General features: G+C 38.4%; 1 protein-coding gene across 2 annotated transcripts in view; it reads right to left on the bottom strand.

Moving 5' to 3' along the window:
- Positions 1 to 18,315, bottom strand: part of usp24 (ubiquitin specific peptidase 24) — a 184,242-nt gene that overhangs the window by 48,922 nt on the left and 117,005 nt on the right. For both annotated transcript variants that reach the window (XM_060830532.1, XM_060830533.1), the window contains exons 39-47: positions 17,623 to 17,814; positions 12,480 to 12,597; positions 12,064 to 12,208; positions 8,137 to 8,256; positions 6,654 to 6,782; positions 3,417 to 3,515; positions 3,250 to 3,332; positions 1,406 to 1,547; positions 142 to 261 (exon numbers count right to left, since the gene is read on the bottom strand). In XM_060830532.1, the coding sequence (XP_060686515.1) occupies positions 142 to 261; positions 1,406 to 1,547; positions 3,250 to 3,332; positions 3,417 to 3,515; positions 6,654 to 6,782; positions 8,137 to 8,256; positions 12,064 to 12,208; positions 12,480 to 12,597; positions 17,623 to 17,814 (1,148 nt within the window). The remainder of the gene's footprint in view (positions 1 to 141; positions 262 to 1,405; positions 1,548 to 3,249; positions 3,333 to 3,416; positions 3,516 to 6,653; positions 6,783 to 8,136; positions 8,257 to 12,063; positions 12,209 to 12,479; positions 12,598 to 17,622; positions 17,815 to 18,315) is intronic.

The following is an 18,315-nucleotide window of genomic DNA, read 5'->3' as shown; positions in this document are numbered from 1 at the left end:
ACTGGTAATAGTAATAGTAAGAAAAAAACCTACTAATACAGCATGGCAAAAAAGACAAACTAGTTCACATTGTAATATGATTTTGTGCATTTGGATAATAATACTTTTTGTATTAGTGATATGTAAAGGCTACACATTTACCCGTATTTGTTCATCGTATTTGATAGAGCGCCCACTTTCCCAATCGAACCCAAACCTCATTAAATGGATGACTAACATATTAGGTAGAGACTTAATGCACATTCGCTTCACTGTTGTTCTCTGGATATAAAAATACAAAAGTGATTAGTGTAAACCAATAACATTTCCATACAAAAGGAAAAATCTACAATCTCCATTAAATGTATCTACTGATAGTTATTACAGAAACATGAGTACTTGAACATAGCGAAATTTAATTTCACAATTTAATAAATCTCTCATCATGAGATAATTTTTAGCATGTAACAATAACTACATTGATACTGTGTCTTGAACATGGGAATGTACTATTGAATTCTATATTAAAAAACAGACACTTGGGAAAGGTGACAAAAACCTGATCCAAGTATGGTCTCAAAAAGGAGAGCAAGAAACTCAAGAGATTCAAGCAGGACTTTCAGAGTGTGTGGTCTGAAACAGCTCGAAGATACAGCTATTAATGTTGGGGTAAAGGCAGGGAATGACGCACAAGAGGTTGTTGTTAAAAGAATACAGATTGTAGTGCTGGAGATGATAGCGAGAGGGAAGCATAAGGAGGAATTCAATAAATGTGGATTTTGGATGGTTTGTCAAAGTTATTAAACAGTCTGATGAAAGCTAACCATCACCTTCTAAAATGCATTCAAGACATTTCTATGCTTTTATCTCCAACATGACTCTATCAAGTGATTGCTTTCTTATTTCCCCAAGACTTACATTTGTGAAACAGTGACAACTTCCAGCTCATAGTCACACTTCACCAAGCTTCCAAAATACAGCGACCTGTATCCTGTCCCTTACCAAGTCCTGCTTGTTTATCCATCCTGTTTTTCAAAAACAATATTGAGGTCTTATCCTACAAAAAGGTTGAACTCATCCTCTTTCTCAAATCCTTCTCCAGCCTTGCAACATCTTTTCTCTCTAATTTTTTCCAGTTGTCTTTGGGTCTTGCATAGGTTTTGATGGGCATAATCTAAACAAATTCAATGTACAAAACCAACAGCATGCAGACTTCAGATATGTTCTCATCATGTCAAGACTTACAATTTCAAATCTTTGTTGCTGAATTTTTCACATTAAATTCTTGCAATAAGTAGAAAACAGGTTTTGGAACAAGGTCCGCTAATGCTGTCTCAGCATCAAGTATCGATCAAAGTAATTTGCTTAATTCAATACAAACTGCCACACACTGATAAAAAACCTGGATGACCTTCAGTAATTTTACCTTTTCTTTACACTTCTCACAGTAGTACGCATTGCCTCCTTCAAGGACCTCGCCTCTCACGAACTGATCCAGTGATATCTCAAGGCTTTGGCAGGACGTCACTCCTAGGTTCAGTGCCATGAATGCTTCCTCACGCTCATATCTACAGAAAAGATTGAGTAGAGGCTCAAAGTTACAAGCAGTACATCTACTCTGGTAACGAGTTGGCATTTGTTAGCTCTGACGTTAACAAGTTTTAGACATTTATCTTCAGAGTCAAGTGCCAAATAAGATGCAAGCATGCACTTTTGGGTGTTGCTACTGAAGTTTAAATAGGCCTTGGCAATTTACAATAATTCTTTTGATGGTCACACCAGAAGAATAATTTTTGTTATAGGTGGACAATTTCCAAGCACACTATGTTGGAGGAAGACCAAAAGAAAATCTGTGCTTCATATGAACACTGCAATTGGGAATCCCAAATGCTCTCAAGGCACTAGGTCAAATTTTGACATTTGAGAAGTGTTTTGGATTATGTTTTATATTGGTAGAATAACACAAATTTAAACTGTGTCTTGAATACCTTTTAGCCTCATTAGCTGAGTGGCTTTACGCAGGTTACAGGAGTTTTGCTACCAGAGAGTTTTAGAAAACATTAAAATAGTAACCACAAAGGAATGCAGAGGTTTATACTGAGGTTAGTAGCTGGCAAATTCAGGAATGTGCAGGGTGCTGGCTGGTCAAAGTCTGAAACTAATGTCTACCAGAGATTCAGCATTCCTTTGCCCCTAGTAAACTTATCAGTGACTTGGCAGAAAATCAAAAGAACTTGCATGAACATGAAATGGTCTAGAAAGAGTTTTAAAAATCACACTGGTCCAGATCATCCAATAAAGGAACAACCCTCCAACTCTCATTGCTGATGGGTGTTGAAACCATTAAGAAACCCACAAGTAAGCACATGATCAATTCTTATGCTGCAAATTTAATCTTCGAATTGCTGGTTTTAACCTACCTAGAATATTCCATGATTGGCCAGAACCAACCAAACAAACTTGGACTGTTTACCCATAGACAACACTGATTTTTACACTGATATAGTTAAGAATTTGGCATAACAGATCAAAAACCTGCTCAACAATTTAATTAAGTAAAATTAGTTGTAGTGTTAAATCATGCCTGCAACGATATGTTTATAACCACCACCAAATGCATGACAATGTTTATACAGTCTAACACCCAACCAAAAAAAAAAGTGAGGCCAACAGATGTGCCTCTTTACAAAGTCTTCACACATTCCCTTTTCCCCATTCCAAACTCATCCTCTGGCTCTTGCCAAGCTGCTGCCAGAAGAATCTGCATTCTTGAGTGCAAAGGGGCAAGGATGTGAGGGAAGGAGATGAACACAGCTGAAGGGATCTGAGGAAGTTTGGCACCATCAGCCAGGGGAGATTGTATAGTTTTAGGGCTGACAGGTACATTTAAAACAAAGTAATTCAGTGAATTGAAGACATAAACTGAAGACATGTCCCTTAAGGTATGACAAATGAAAGGAGTCACAGCTATGCTGGAATCACACTCAACAATTTGTCTCCTAATCTTGTATCCCTGCTGAACCCTGCACCCAGGTTTGAGAGGTTCTCCCAGAAAATAGTGACAGTACAAATTAAATTGTCATTTGCACTGAACACAAAACAGAAGATCTGAGACAAAAAAAATTCCTCCTCCACATTCCAAAAACATTGCAAAGATTAAGCTGCAGAACTCCTTACTAAATAAAAATTTATAATCCATTAAAACATAGGGTTGGTATCCATTTCCTTGAAATACTTGTTTGTAACCTACATGGGGGTAAAGCTACTCACCTGTGAGGACAATCTTTGCAGATTTTCTGATCAGAGAAGACGCCCTGGAAAGTGTTCTTGAAAAACTGTTCACGTCCAAGTTTCTGCCACGACACCAAAGTATTGAGAGTTGTATCATGAAAACATATGAGGATTCTGAATGTGCCGAAGTGCTGTTATATACCTACCTTAAGGTGCTCATCCAACTGGTCTATTAGACTGGTAAAAAACTCATATGCATCTTGTTGTTCACGTACATACAGCTCCTTATTCCAGAGTTTAAAAATCTGAGAAGAGAATATGTAGGGATCCCAAGAATTAATACTCAACATCTGCTGTAAATATTATCTGGAAAACAGTTTATTTTGCAAGTCAGACGACCATTTATCTTACTTTTCTTCTTTCAAAAAATAACATAACTCAGTAAAGACGTAAGTCGGGCAAATGGCTTCAGGTTCCCGTGTTGCTGTGCATTCAGCAAATAGATTTCTGACTGGGATTCATTCAATTTTTTTCCTCCTGTGTGAGAAGTGAACTAGCAAAAACTCAATGTCAAAATGACAGGGTTTTAACTAAGAATTTAGTGCTGACGAAAGTGGAAGTGCCAGAATGTATCATGAAATGGGAAAAGGCCATTTGATTAATTTCTTCCAATGACCTAATCTAGTATCAACACAGTTGAAAACTATTATGGTACAGTGCAAACAAGTGCAGGGACAGATTTGAAGGCAAGCACATGGACATTCACATTAACTTATTGGGAAAACTACTGGAGCTTGCTGTTGTGGTACATTAACATTTGCCTTGGGTGAAAGTGATGGGGTGCAGATGAGGACCTGTTTTACAGTATTTTGGAAGAGGTGCCTCATGTGGAGAATGAAGCAAGGTTGTCTTGCAGGCAAAATACAAGAAATCAACAAGGTGTAAAAGAAAAAGCTAAAATTTTGGCATCAAACTCAGAGGTGAATAATGTGTGGGGGAAGTAACAATATTGGGAATGTTTTAGTTATCATGCTTGGGAAATTAGCTGAGAACACAATTAAGAGTTGGTAGATGGAAAGTTTCATGCACTCAATGTCAGAGCCATATAAGATTTTCAGGAACCTTGTCAGGATGCATCAAAATTTGATGATATTAAGCTGGAGGAAATTAGGGCTCATCATTTTGTTGGATGGACAGTTGAAGTAGAAAAACCATAACACCGAATGGCATCAGCATAGAGATAGAAATTGATCTACATTGTTCTAACTGAGAAGTAGCATAAAAATAAAGGAGGTAACTAGGTATCAAGCCTTGGGTACAGTCAAGTTAATTTCTTGGGCACAGGAGATTATAATAGAGATGGTTCTCAAAAATGAAGGGGAAGGGTCAACGACAATTATGGAGCTGTAGTTACACAATATGTTTGTTGCTGAACAGTGGCATAGAGAGAATGCAAGTCCTCAGGATTAATCTTTGGAATATGCTGGTTACCTCAGCCAGGAAAATATTGAATGGGGAAAATGTGAAATGTGAATTGAAGCCAGTGATCCGATTCCAAATATGTATCAAATAATTACAATGGGAAAGAGAATGAACATTAAGTGGCAAAATGGATTTGGATTTGTGATCAATACTGCCTCCAAACTGCATGAGATGCACAGTTGCATAGCAATGGGAATGTTCTACAGAAGAAACAAACAGCCTGCACATAGTGTGGCTTAGTGGTTAGCACTGTTGCCTCACAGCACCAGTGACCTGGGTTCGATTCCCCTTCCCTGCAACTGTCTGTGTAGAGTTTGCACGTTCTCCCAGTGTCTGCGTGGGTTTCTTCTGGGTGCTCCAGTTTCCTCCCACAATATAAAGATGCACAGGTTAGGTGAATAGACCATGCTAAATTGCCCATAGTGTTCAGGGATGAGTAAGTTAGGTGCATTATTCAGGGGTAAATATAAAGTAGTCGGGGAATGAGTCTGGGTGAGTTACTCTTCAGAGTGTCGGAGTGACCTTGTTGGGCCGAAGGGCCTGCTTCCGCACTGTAGGAATTCTGATTGAATGATTAAAAAAAAAACCAACATCTTTTTAGACATATACATGCACAGCAGCCTTAAAGGAAATTCAGTGCAACAAGCAGGCATTGTAAGCAAAGCTGAAGTCAAAGAGGCACAGATTGTTGTGTCTTCTCAAGGTTAAACAATCCACTGACACATACGGTAAAGGTTCACACAGAAATAGTAAAAGTTGTCTGCACTCAGCCACACCTCAGAAAGCCATCGCTTAAAAAAAAAGAGTAGAAAGGAAGGGATAAATGCATTGTTTCGTCATTCAGTTAGTTAACATTTGAGGTATAGCTCAGTGCCAACAAAATTTATGGAATGATGGTAATGAACTCTATTTAGTTTAGAAGAGTTTTGTTAATCAGAAAGAAGGCTTGATGCCATTTTATCCCAGCATAATTCCCAATTTACTGCACACTGGGAGTATTAAGTTTAATTCCAAGATATAGTCCTACAATATTCAATTATATAATACTGGTCAACATTTCTATATACTACTGAGTCAGTTTCATAATCAATATATTATTGCGATTACACTTTGAAGTAATTAGTTTGTTGCACAGCACTCATATCTTGAGAATGAGACAAAGTACTGGATGAATAAAACATTTATGTTTGGTTGCATTTTTCTTATCTGCTTTTGATTTGGCAGATATAAAATCCTTAGGAAGGTCACTGGACTCAAAACATTAAAGCTGTTTGCTCTTTAAAGATGCTGCAAGACCTGCTGAGTTTTTCCAGCAACTTCTGGAAAACGTCTGCTTTAATTAAAATTTGCACTCAGAGCCCAGGCCGTTTACACTTTATTCATTCTCTGGTGCTAAATCAATGTTCTCCCTGCTGTTTAGGGATTGGTCAGTTGGCTAGATGGTTACTTTGTGATGCAGGGTGATGCCAATACAATGCGTTCAATTCCCGCACTGGCTGAAGTTACCATGAAGCACTCCCCTTCTCAACATCTAACCTCGTGACCCTCAGGTTAAACCACCACCATTTGTCTCTCTCTGAGACAGCATTTGGTATGATGACTTTACCTTGTAGTGCACATTCATTACTACTGATGACAGCTTATTCTGCAATTGAGTGACAAATAAGTCAAGTTACATCTGGTTTGAAATCGCCTGTTTTGTCAAATATTTCTGTTTTGTATTCTTAGCTTGGCAACTAACACACATGTTCAGGACCAGTGTTAGATTCAGAACTGCGATAGAGCTGAATAGAATGTAAGGCAAAATTCTTAAACTAATGTCCATATCAACAATGTTAAATTAGGATGTTATTTTCAAACACTAAATAGTTTTCAAAACAACATCTTGTGTATTTGCTAAAAAAAAGTCCAATTAATTAATTACTGAGTGTAAGAGTCTATATTATTTCCAAGTTTCTCACCTTCCAGAAAGTCTCTGGGACATAATATTGTAATTTGCTTTCCATCAAGTGCCCAAAGAGGGACTGAACCTGATAGAAAACATTCTCTTCTGGATTCTCATCATCGTCATCATCCACTGATAGCATTGCCTGTAAGAAGGGGAGAAAAGTCAAAAGGAGAGCGAAATCTACACTAAGGCCATCATTCTTTTTCTGTTTATTACTGTGCAGAATCTATTAAATGTTATCACTTTAAAGATTTGGGTTACATTTATTCTCCATCTCTAGATGCCCCATGGTCCCTGTGTGCCTTTTTTGGCTACCAACTACTTGGGAGGATATGAAAAAAAGGAATTATTTACAACATTTGGTTTTCAAATCTTTCCTTTGATTATTTGGCACATGCATTGATCATCTGTACAGGGGATACATTTGTGAAGCAATAAAGATTAAGATAAGTATGCCTTAAGTTGCTGCCTCCATGTCATCCATTTGGAAATTTATGAACTGGCCATGGTGTAGCTTGATCAAGGTATTGAACTTTAAAGTCTGACATCAATCTGTACCAAAATAAATGGTGAAGCTAATCGTAATTGCTTGAAGCCATGGATAGTATCAGAAAAGGGCTGGCCTATTGAGTTTGATATCTAATAGCTGTTGGCAATAGGGCGCTTGCATCAAAACTGATTTATTTTACTTTCTTAGTGGATTTGACTTTAAGTACAAACTCTGTTTAGGAAAGAGTGCAAGCTTCAGATTCAAACTACGAACCCAAACATTTTTTAAAAATAATTTAATTCTCTACTTCAAAAATTTAATTACCATTTTTAATTACTTTTGCACAGCTTTCCAAAAAATGAGTTCAAAATAACATGCGCCTAAAAACAGAACATAATTGTTGAAATACATTCACTCATTATTTTTGTTTAGTATTTCCCTTTCACAGAGTGCCAGTTAGAAAATTCAATATGTTGACGATCAAAGGCAGGAACCACCATCCCTTTAGTGATGAATTTTCATAAAAGACAATGGATTTCAATAATTAGAAATTCTCAAAAAAGCTGCAAAGATTAGGTCATTGATAATTTCACATTTGCGACAGATCGGACAAGGCAGTGTTGTGTGTGATATTTTCCTGTAGAAAAGAGAGGACTAAGTCATAAAGTTCCTGGAGCGCAGACATAATAGGCCTTTTTCTGCAGTGTAACTAGACAGTGGGAACAACATTCCAAATTAATATTCTAGTGCATATTAAAATTTGAACTAGAACAAAACTATTCAAAAATGATTCTTATTAAAGAAGTGAGGACAATATTTGCACCTGTCATTCCTGAATCATAAACCTGTCTGCACTATCAAGGAGGAGAAAGTGAACATTGTCAAGGAATGGGTCTCATTTTCATCTACTAGCAGACATTCCTTGCGAAACATCGAATTATATATCTGCCCATGTGGACTCAGTTGAGGAAAACTAAACAGAAATAGACAGTTAAAACACCCATACCTCTGGTAATCCAGGCTGCATGTAAAGTTGTTGAAATACTGCATTCATGTAGCATGTGGCTCCTCCATTCTTCAATCCCACAAATCCAGAGACAGAGCGGCTATCAACAGGTGGCAAGTACTAAATACAAAAGTACCAGGTATAAATAACAAAATTAACAATTTAATAAATATAAAACATCATAGACTTGACTAATAATTGAGAGAAATTCAGTTGCTGCTAGTTTTGAAGCCAGAAGTTATATGACACCAGGTTATAGTCCACCAAGTTAACTTCACACAACAAAGGAGAAGCACTCTGAAAGCTTGTGATTTTAAATAAACCTGTTGCTCTAAAACCTGGTGTCATGTGACTTCTGACTTTGTTCACGCAGTTCAACACTGACATCTCCATGTCATTGCTAATTTTAAAATAACTCCAACAGGATAAATTAAATTTCTGGCAAAAATAAGGATTTCAGGTTAAGTCTTAAGGTAACATATCAGAAAACGAAGACAGCAATGTGAGCTGAAGAAATACAACACAATCTTTGAACTTTAAAATGCACTGTAGACAGAAATTGAGGGTTGAGGGCTGAACAACTTCAATTTCAAAAAACTGAAATCTTAAATAAGAAGAGAAACAATATAAAAAGACAAAGATTATGAATGAAATAATTGCAACTCTATCCTCTAGCTTTACAAAAATCAACGTTTGCAATACAAATACTTGTTTTGAGGCAAACATGATGGCGCTGACATTTTATAACTTTTTAAAAAATGTATTCATGATTTGGAGATGCCGGTGTTGGACTGAGGTGTACAAACTTAAAAAATCACACAACACCAGGTTATAGTCCAACAGGTTTAATTGAAAGCACACTAGCTTTCGGAGCGACGCTCCTTCATCAGGTGATAGTGGAGGGCTCAATCCCAACACAGAATTTATAGCAAGAATTTACAGTGTGATGTAATTGAAATTATATATTGAAAAACTGATTGACTGTTAAGCCTTTCATCTGTTAGAATACAGTGATAATTTCACTTCTTTCATGTGTAAATCACAAAACCTTTGTTTTAGAAAGTTGCATTCTCTGGTTAGCTGTTAACAATGGTGATAGCTAGACAATATGTTGAAGGTGTTGACTCCCCTGTGTTCTCTGTCTATGCCATGATGTTTAGATTGATTCTAATCTAAAAAGTGAGATATCGGAGTTCTACATGAACGCATGCAGTTTTTGAGCAAAGTATAATGTAACCCTGAAAGTACAAATTCACCCCACAAAATATATGTGTGCATGTGGGTCTGTGTGTGTGTCTGGGGTGGGGGTTGAAAGTGTATGTGTGTGTGTATTGAGTGCAGAGTGTCTTAAGTCTGTGAGGGTGTGCATGTGAGATTGTGGGAGTATGTGTGTGTCTATGTGCATGTGCGTGTGCGCAGGAGTATCTGTGTGTGTGTATAGTGCAATGGTGGTCACCTGTAATGTGACATGAACCCAAAGTCCCGGTTGAGGCCCTCCTTATGGGTACCGAACTTAGCTATCAGCCTCAGCTCAGCCACCTTTCTCTGCTGCCTGTCCCGAAATCCACCTTGGAGGATGGTCACCCGAAGGTCCGAGGCTGAATGTCCTAGACCACTGAAGTGTTCCCCAACTGGGAGGGAACCCTCCTGTCTGTTGATTGTTGTGCAGTGCCCATTCATCCGTTGTCGTAGCCTTTGCTCAGTTTCCCCAATGTACCATGCCTCCGGGCATCCTTGCCTGCAACGGATAAGATAGACAACGTTGCCTGAGTCACACGAGTACCTGCCATGTACAAGGTGGGAGGTGTCCCCACGCGTAATGGGGGTATCTATGTCCACACTTTGACACGTCTTGCAGCGTCTACCATGACAGGGTTGTATGGAGTTGCCCTGAGAGCCGGGCAGCTTGCTACGAACAACGATCTGTTTGAGGTTTAGAGGTTGTTTAAAGGCAAGTAGTGGAGGTGTGGGGAAGGTCTTGATGAGGTGCTCATCCTCATTGACAATGTGTTGCAGGTTTCGAAGAATATGGTTGTAGTTTTTCAGCTCCTGGGAAATACTGAACAATGAAGGGTACCCTGTCGGTTGCAGCACATGTCTGTCTCCTGAGGTGGTCATTACGGTTCCTTGCTGTGGCACGTCAGAACTGGCGGTCGATGAGTTGAGCATCGTACCCAGTTCTTGTGAGGGCATCTTTGAATACTTCCAGGTGTCCATCACATTCCTACTCATCTGAGCAGATCCGGTGTACTCATAGGGCTTGTCCATAGGAGAAGGCTGTTTTAATATGTTTTGGGTGGAAGCTGGAGAAGTGTAGCATTGTGAGGTTGCCTGTGAGGTTTGCGGTAGAATGTGGTGCTGAGGTGTCCATTCTTGATGGAGACGCATGTGTCCAAGAATGAGACAGATAGTCGAGAGTATTCCATGGTGAGTTTGATGGAGGGATGAAACTTGTTGATGTCACTGTGTAGTTTTATCAGTGACTCCTCGCCATGGGTCCAGAAGAAGAAAATGTCGTCAATGTATCTGGTGTACAATGTTGGTTGGAGATCCTGCATAGAGAAGAAGTCTTGGTCGAACATGTGCATAAAAATGTTGGCATATTGGGGTGCAAATTTGGTCCCCATGGCTGTTCCGTGGGTCTGGATGAAGAACTGGTTGTCAAAGGTGAAGATGTTGTGATCAAGGATAAAGCAGATGAGTTGTAGGATGGTGTTTGGAGACTGGCAGTTGAGGCTGTTGCTGCGATGCCATCATTGTGGGGGATGCTGGTTGTAGAGTGCGGAAACGTCCATTGTGAGAGGAATGTTCCCAGTTCAACTGGTCCATGGGTGCTGAGTTTCTGTAAGAAATCCATAGTGTCGCGACAGAAGCTGGAGATCCCCTGTATGATAGATTTCAAGGTGCCTTCCACATAGCTGGAGAGATTCTCACATAGGGTCCCATTGCCCTACACGATGGGACGTCCCGGTGTGTTGGCTTTGCTCAAAAACTGCATGCATTCATGTGGAACTCCGTTATCTCACTTTTTAGATTAGAATCAATCTAAACATCATGGCATAGACAGAGAACACAGGGGAGTCAACACCTTCAACATATTGTCTAGCTATCACCATTGTTAACAGCTAACCAGAGAATGCAACTTTCTAAAACATAGGTTTTGTGATTTACACATGAAGGAAGTGAAATTATCACTGTATTCTAACAGATGAAAGGCTCAACAGTCAATCAATTTTTCAATATTGAATTTCAGTTACATCACATTGTAAATTTTTGCTATAAATTCTGTGTTGGGATTGAGCCCTCCACTATCACCTGATGAAGGAGCATCGCTCCGAAAACTAGTGTGCTTCCAATTAAACCTGTTGGACTATAACCTGGTCTTGTGTGATTTTTAACTTAAAAATGTATGTTCAGGTTCTCAGCTATGATACTTTATCTTAAATTTTCAAAAAAAACATTATTCCTTATTTATGTAGTTTCCAACTCTATTTAGGGAATGCTGCTTAATCAAGAAACCCATGACTGAGAAAGGTTTAATAGAAAGCTAAGGAAGGAAAAACAGGTGAATGAAATATACATTAGTTTTGCAATTCATTACTCATGCTGTAAAATCCTAGTGGAATAGGAGATGGAGGTTTCATACTGGGAAAGAGAAAAGGCAGGTCATGGATGATAACTACAGCAATAATGTATGGAAGCTTTCATTTTTGGTCAGTGCTGCAATGTGCTGTATTGCAGATTGTAAACTGCCTGTTCCATTCCTTATGCTTACCATATCCTGACTAGTTTTTGGTTTCCTTCAAAGAGAAAAGTACAACAATAAAAAAAGGAAAATTAATATGCTTTGAGGTGACCAATCAAACATATGCTAATATTTCATACTATTATGGAAGAAAAAGACAAGAGAGCAAGTACTTCACTGACCTCAAACTCCTTTGTGAGTGCAGGATCAAATTGATGATGCATTGATAGAAGTTCGTTGGAGATAAGCTGAAGGTTACTCAAAGAGCTGTCTGCTAACATAACCAGCACCTCATAAGCAGCAAGTCGACTATTGACTGTACTGCATCTGGAAAATCAGAGGCAGAATGATGTTAATTTTTAGCATTCAAAATCTTCAGGTGAAATCTAGTCAAAAGACAGCAATGTGAGCTGAAGAAATACAACACAATCTTTGAACTTTAAGATGCACTGTAGACAGAAATTGAGGGTTGAGTGCTGAACAACTTCAATTTAAAAAAAGTCAAGATTTCACCTGAAGGTGGGACAAGTTATGAAATCAGTCAGAGCAAACTACCCAGTTATTGTAAGCACTAATAAAAAGAGCTGAGCTTACATACTTTGGATGAAAATCCTGTTGACTAACTGAGCAACTCCCAGCTGGACTGCTGCTGGTCAAGATGATTTTTGAAGCACGGAACAAGAAGTCTTCCATGAGCTGTTTGATTAATGATGGTCCTGCACACAAAACATCAGTTTAGAGAGATCAAAAGACGGTATGGTGGCTCAGTGGTTAGCACTGCTGCCTCACAGCACCAGGGACCTGGGTTCGAGTCCTGCCTCGTGCAACTGTCCGTATGGAGTTTGCACATTCTCCCAGTGTCTGTGTGGGTTTCCTCCGGGTGCTCTGGTTTCCTCTCTCAATCCAAAGTTGCGCAGGTCAAGTGAATTAGCTGTGCTAAATTGCCCATAATGTTAGGTCCATTAATCAGGGGTAAATATAGGATAGGGGAATGGGTCTGCATGGGTTACTCTTCAGAGGGTCGGTGCCGACTTGTTGGGCCGAAAGACCTGTTTCCATGCTGTAGGGAACTTAAAAAAGGTATTCCAAACTTGCCTCGTTGGCCCCAATGAAATAAAATTATCTGATGGTGAAATAAAAAGTTGGGGGAGTTGTAATCAAATGGGTCATGTCACATTGGAAACTAGTGATTTGAACATTGAGAACAATGAACAACCAATAGATATTCTAGTCTTCCAACTGACTGAATCAAAATATTTGTTCTGAAAATTACACAGACAGATTAGACAGATCCATGAAAGGGCAGGGGCGATGAACAAAATGTAACTTTTCTTGTTTCAGGAGGTATTTGTTGGTTCAGTGAGCATAGAATTACAAAAGAAAATGTAGCTTTTACTTCCCAGGATTTGACTAAGAATCAGATGGAGTTAGACATTTCTTTCGATGAGTTCTGGTTATTCTTCGTATTGACATGGAAGTAGACATTGGAAATGGTACTTTTGATTAAGAGTTACTGGAGTGCAATGACTAAAATTGCACCTCGTTAAATTTGTATCCTGGTTTATAAGGTAAAATAAATTCTTAGTTTTTTTTTAAACATGCCTCTTTAAGAAGCTGGACATAAAGTTATGCTGCATTAAGAACCTCTCCCTTGCAGTGAGGGACCAAATTATTAACTACACAATTTCAAAAGGAAGACGATGGTTTCAAATGTTAACTCAAATTCTCTCTCCACAGGTGCAGCTTTTATTTCAGACGTCCAGAATCCACAGTATTTTGCTTTTATAATACAAATCTTACCATTTCAATATACTCCAAAACTTGATTTAAGTTCAAGATCAGAAAGGTTATATGTGATTGCAAAAACAAAGCTAAATAATCACAAAAGTAATTTTGTGGTTGATGGTAGCATGAAGTTGTATTATTTGGGTAATCATTTGTTTCTCAGTCAAAGATAGTTTAAATGCATACAACTCACTTCTTTGGTGCTGTTAATATGACAGTGTTACAACACAGGGAAAGCAAGCCAAATTAAATCAGCTTCAGTATCACTGGATTTGTATAGTCAATTTAAAATATTCAATGACCCTCAACAATCACTCAATAGTTCCTAACCAGATTTTTCAGGAACATCACTGTTAGCCTTTTATTCCCCATATTTTTGGTTTTGAACTATGAACTGAACTTAGCACAAACCTTGAACTGAAGCTGAGTGTTGAACTTTGGTCTTTGAGCAGCACCTTACTTTTTTTTTATAAAAGGAAAGGACAGTTTGTTTATGGGAACTGGTCTGGCAAGTCAATTGTAGGTTGATTATTATTAAAAGAATACTGCAGATATTTTGGCACTTAAACTGTATTATGTTCAAGGAGTAACAACTGCTTGGATGTTAAAATGGTCAATTAAAGAGAGGTCAGTGCTTGCCATTCAAAAATAAAATGCTGAAGAACAAGAATGCATAAATTGAACTGGTTAAGACTGGGTTTTGAGCAGAAGGCAGTTTGCCTGTGAAAGCTGATAGATGAAGCTTTAGCTGTTCTGTAGTTATCCTCCTGCTATTGAATTATTGAAAGATGAGAAAAGGACCTCAGTGGAAGTCACAAGTACAAATCTCCAGCAGTTCATGAAAATTGTTTGCATTGATCAGTGTCTTTAGAATTCAAGCAAGTTGTACCGTCCCTGATGCTTGTGAACAGCTCATTACCCAAGGATTGCATGAAGGTTTATTAACTATCATTCAAAACTGCTTAAGTGAATTGGCAAATTACAACTTTGCTTTTTTAAAATTTATCTCCTAACTGTGTGCGAGTGTGGGGCTATTATCAAAGAAGATTGGGTTTAAATCATACGCATTAGATTACCTTGTTGTTTAACTCAGTGCTGCTAGATTTACAGTATTAATAATAAATTGTTGATTTATGTTTAAGCTATAAACAATATTGGTGTCAGTTATTTGTTATTCATGAAGTCTGGTCAGGAAAAAATTAGCAATTTTGAAGTCACTGCATATTCGTAACTGTTATTTTAGTAACTGTATGAATACCAGGCCTTCATGAAATCCTTGGAAGATGGGTTTCATTACAGGAATGCAAGACTGCATATTTTGCGTGAATTCGGAAGTCACCATTCAATGCAAACAACGTCTGCAGACCTCAGGAAACTTGAAATTATTTCATACAACTGGGAACCTCTTCTCAAAACTTTAAATAACTGGAGAATAAATAGAGAGATTAAAATCAAACAAAACCAAACCCATTCTCACAGCTTTCAAAGTAAAATTGCTTCCTGCCCAAATCCCAGTCAGAGTCAGATCACTTTTTTCTCCTTTCTTTTCCAACACTCTAATCATTTGCTAGCTGGCACTGGTCCTCCTTTGATTGATTTAACTAGTTGCCAGTCCCTGAGCATAACCAAACCTTGGTACCGAATTGTGTAGTCTTTAGAATTGTCTACAAGTAATTAACCTGCATCATCTTTCCAGGCCTGTGTACAACAGCAATCATCAGTCTTTTGTTTTTTCCACATCTAAAAAAAAGAGCTGCTGTTCAAAGTTCAATTCTTGCCTGCAACTCAGTTCCAAAGCAAATGGAATAAAATAAAAGCAAAATAGTGATGGTCTCAACAATAAAGAATGGAGGAAAATCGCAAAGGAAGTCAGACACACACAATGATAGTCAAAGTGAGGGTTTTGTTGCCCGATTCAAACGTATTATTCTGGGAAGGCAATTGAGGGCCTCAGTTAATAAAAAGAGGACCAAGGGCTCAGTCTACAGCATTGCCACTACACAGATCATCCATCAGGTGTTTAGAAAAGCAACTGGTAATTCTGGTACCAGAGACAGAATCATACAGCGATGTGGCAGGCATTATGGGGGAAGACTCCATCGGAGTTGTAGGCAGTTGTATAGCCATGAAACTAATGCCCTTCTACTGTGACATTACTTATATAACTTGAATTTACTGCGGACAAAAAGACTTGTAAATTAATTGTACTGTTTATTTGAATATTGCTAAGTCTCAAAGGGATGGGAAGGCAGGATTTTAGCAATGTGACAGTAAGAAGGTGTAAAGTTTTTATTTGAGTTAAAATCACATCAATTATATCACCATCTCATGGCAAAGAACTACAGATTTTTTTTGTCATTTAAAAAAATGAAATAAAACATGAAAGAAGTTTCAGCTAATTGAGAAATCTCAAAGGTAATTGTGCAAGGTGGGATAGTGGCTCAGCGGTTAACACTGCTGCCACACAATGCCAGGGACCTGGGTTCAATTCTAGCCTTGGGCGACTGTGTGTAAAGTTTGCACATTCTCCATGTGTCAGCATGGGTTTCCTCCAGGAATTCTGGCTATCACCCTGTGCAGATTAGGTGAATTGGCCATGCTAAATTGCCCAAAGCATTCAGGGATGTGTAGGTTAGGTGAATTGGCCATGCTAAAATGCCCATAGCATTCAGGGATGTGTAGGTTAGGTGAATTGGCCATGCTAAAATGCCCATAGCATTCAGGGATGTGTAGGTTAGGTGCATTAGTCAGGGGTAAATATAGAGTAATAAGGTACCAGAATGGGTTTGGGTGGGTTAATCTTTGGAGGGTTGGTGTGGACTTGTTGGGCCAAATGGTCTGTTTCCACACTGTAGGGATTCTATGAAGATTAATTCACTCAAGGAACATTAGATTAGATTAGATTAGATTACTTAGTGTGGAAAAAAGTCCTTCGGCCCAATAAGTCCACACCAACGCGCCGAAGTGCAACCCACCCATACCCCTACATTTACCCCTTACCTAACATTACGGGCAATTTAGCATGGCCAATTCACCTGACCTGCACATTTTTGGACTGTGGGAGGAAACCAGAGCACCTGGAGGAAACCTACGCAGACACAGGGAGAACGTGCAAACTCCAAACAGTCAGTCGCCTGAGACGGGAATTGAACCCGGGTCTCTGGCGCTGTGAGGCAGCAGTGCTAACCACTGTGCCACCGTACTGCCCAAATAGCTTTTTATTTTTGCCTATTTACAGTAACTCCATTCATTTGCTGAGAATGTTTGCAATCCTTCATAAAGCATTCTGATCAAAATGGGTGCTTTTCTTAAAGACAATTCTCAGTTTATTTGCTTCTACAGTTCAAAATCATGCCACCTGATTCTAAGTACTGCAGATTCCATTCTGCAACCAAACATCAGGGATGACATGAGCCTGCCATCTGGTTACCATCTTTATACAACTTCTGCTCTCTAGCTGACTGGGTTCAAATTATCTTGGTACACATACATGTACTTTAACCAATCATTTATTTCCAATTCCCACTCAATTGGCAATATCCACCACCAATGTTTTTGCCAATGTAAAATAAATATACTACAGGCGATAGTTTCCACTAATTCTCTCTCAAGAAAGAACAAATTGAACCCATGACAGAGCTGGTCTCCATATTTTTGATGTCTAACATAGCTAGTATTTACTTGTGGAACAAAAGGTATGAAGTGTTACACCAACATCAATTTGATCAGTTATTTTAGGTTTCCTTATAAATTCTTCTTACACAAGATGATGTTAATGCATGAGGCAATGATCACCAAAGGTAGATGCATTATTAACAAAATGCTGGGGAGAGACTTCCATAAAATGTACAGACAGAAATCACAATTCTGCTAGTTTAATTCCTGAGAATTATGTGATGATGGATTCAATAATCTGATGCACATATTTAGTAATTGTAACAATAAATTTAAATTACCAAGTAATTCCTTCTCTGGGCCGCTGAGCGACAGTAGTGTTTTGATAAGCCGCAGATGCCCTGCAAGCAGAACATTATCCGACTCACTGGTCTCTGATTCTGCAGTCCATGTGGGTTCAAAGTTGTCAAGCCAGTTAACCTCATCTTCTAACATGGCCGCAGGGCTAATTTGAAGTTGCTCCATCTCTGAAGCTAAAAGGAAGTAAGAGATTAATTTCAATATTAATGATTGCAGAAAATTAGAAAAATCTGACATTAAATTGAGACTGCATAGCACTATTATTTCCATGATACATGCTCTAAACTTAACACAATAAACATCCTCTCTCTCCAATCGATACAACACTCCTAAGTTTACGTTTTTTAAGGAGTTTTAGGAGTTCAAACTTTGTGCAAATTCAAATCACAAGTTGTATTCAATTCCAATGTTAACTGACAATCTCATCCAAGGAAGTCAAAAAAACTTTCAAAACAAACAGAAAATTGACAATATTTAGAGTTCAAATACTCTAGATAGTAAAGAAGCTTAAGCAATCCCTAGATCAAAACTTGTGTTAACCCTGACTAAACTAGGTCTAATGCTGTTTAAGAGACAGTTTTGGATTGGGGTAGACAAGGTCAGAAGTCACATTGACACCAGGTTCTCGTCCAACAGGTTTATTTGGAATGGTAAGCTTTCAGAGCATTGTCTCT

The sequence above is a fragment of the Hemiscyllium ocellatum genome, chromosome 9 (assembly GCF_020745735.1).
Source record: "Hemiscyllium ocellatum isolate sHemOce1 chromosome 9, sHemOce1.pat.X.cur, whole genome shotgun sequence".
Classification (NCBI taxonomy): Eukaryota; Metazoa; Chordata; class Chondrichthyes; order Orectolobiformes; family Hemiscylliidae; genus Hemiscyllium; species Hemiscyllium ocellatum.
The sequence above is the reverse complement of the archived record's forward strand: the minus strand, read 5'-3'. Positions and strand labels throughout refer to the sequence as shown.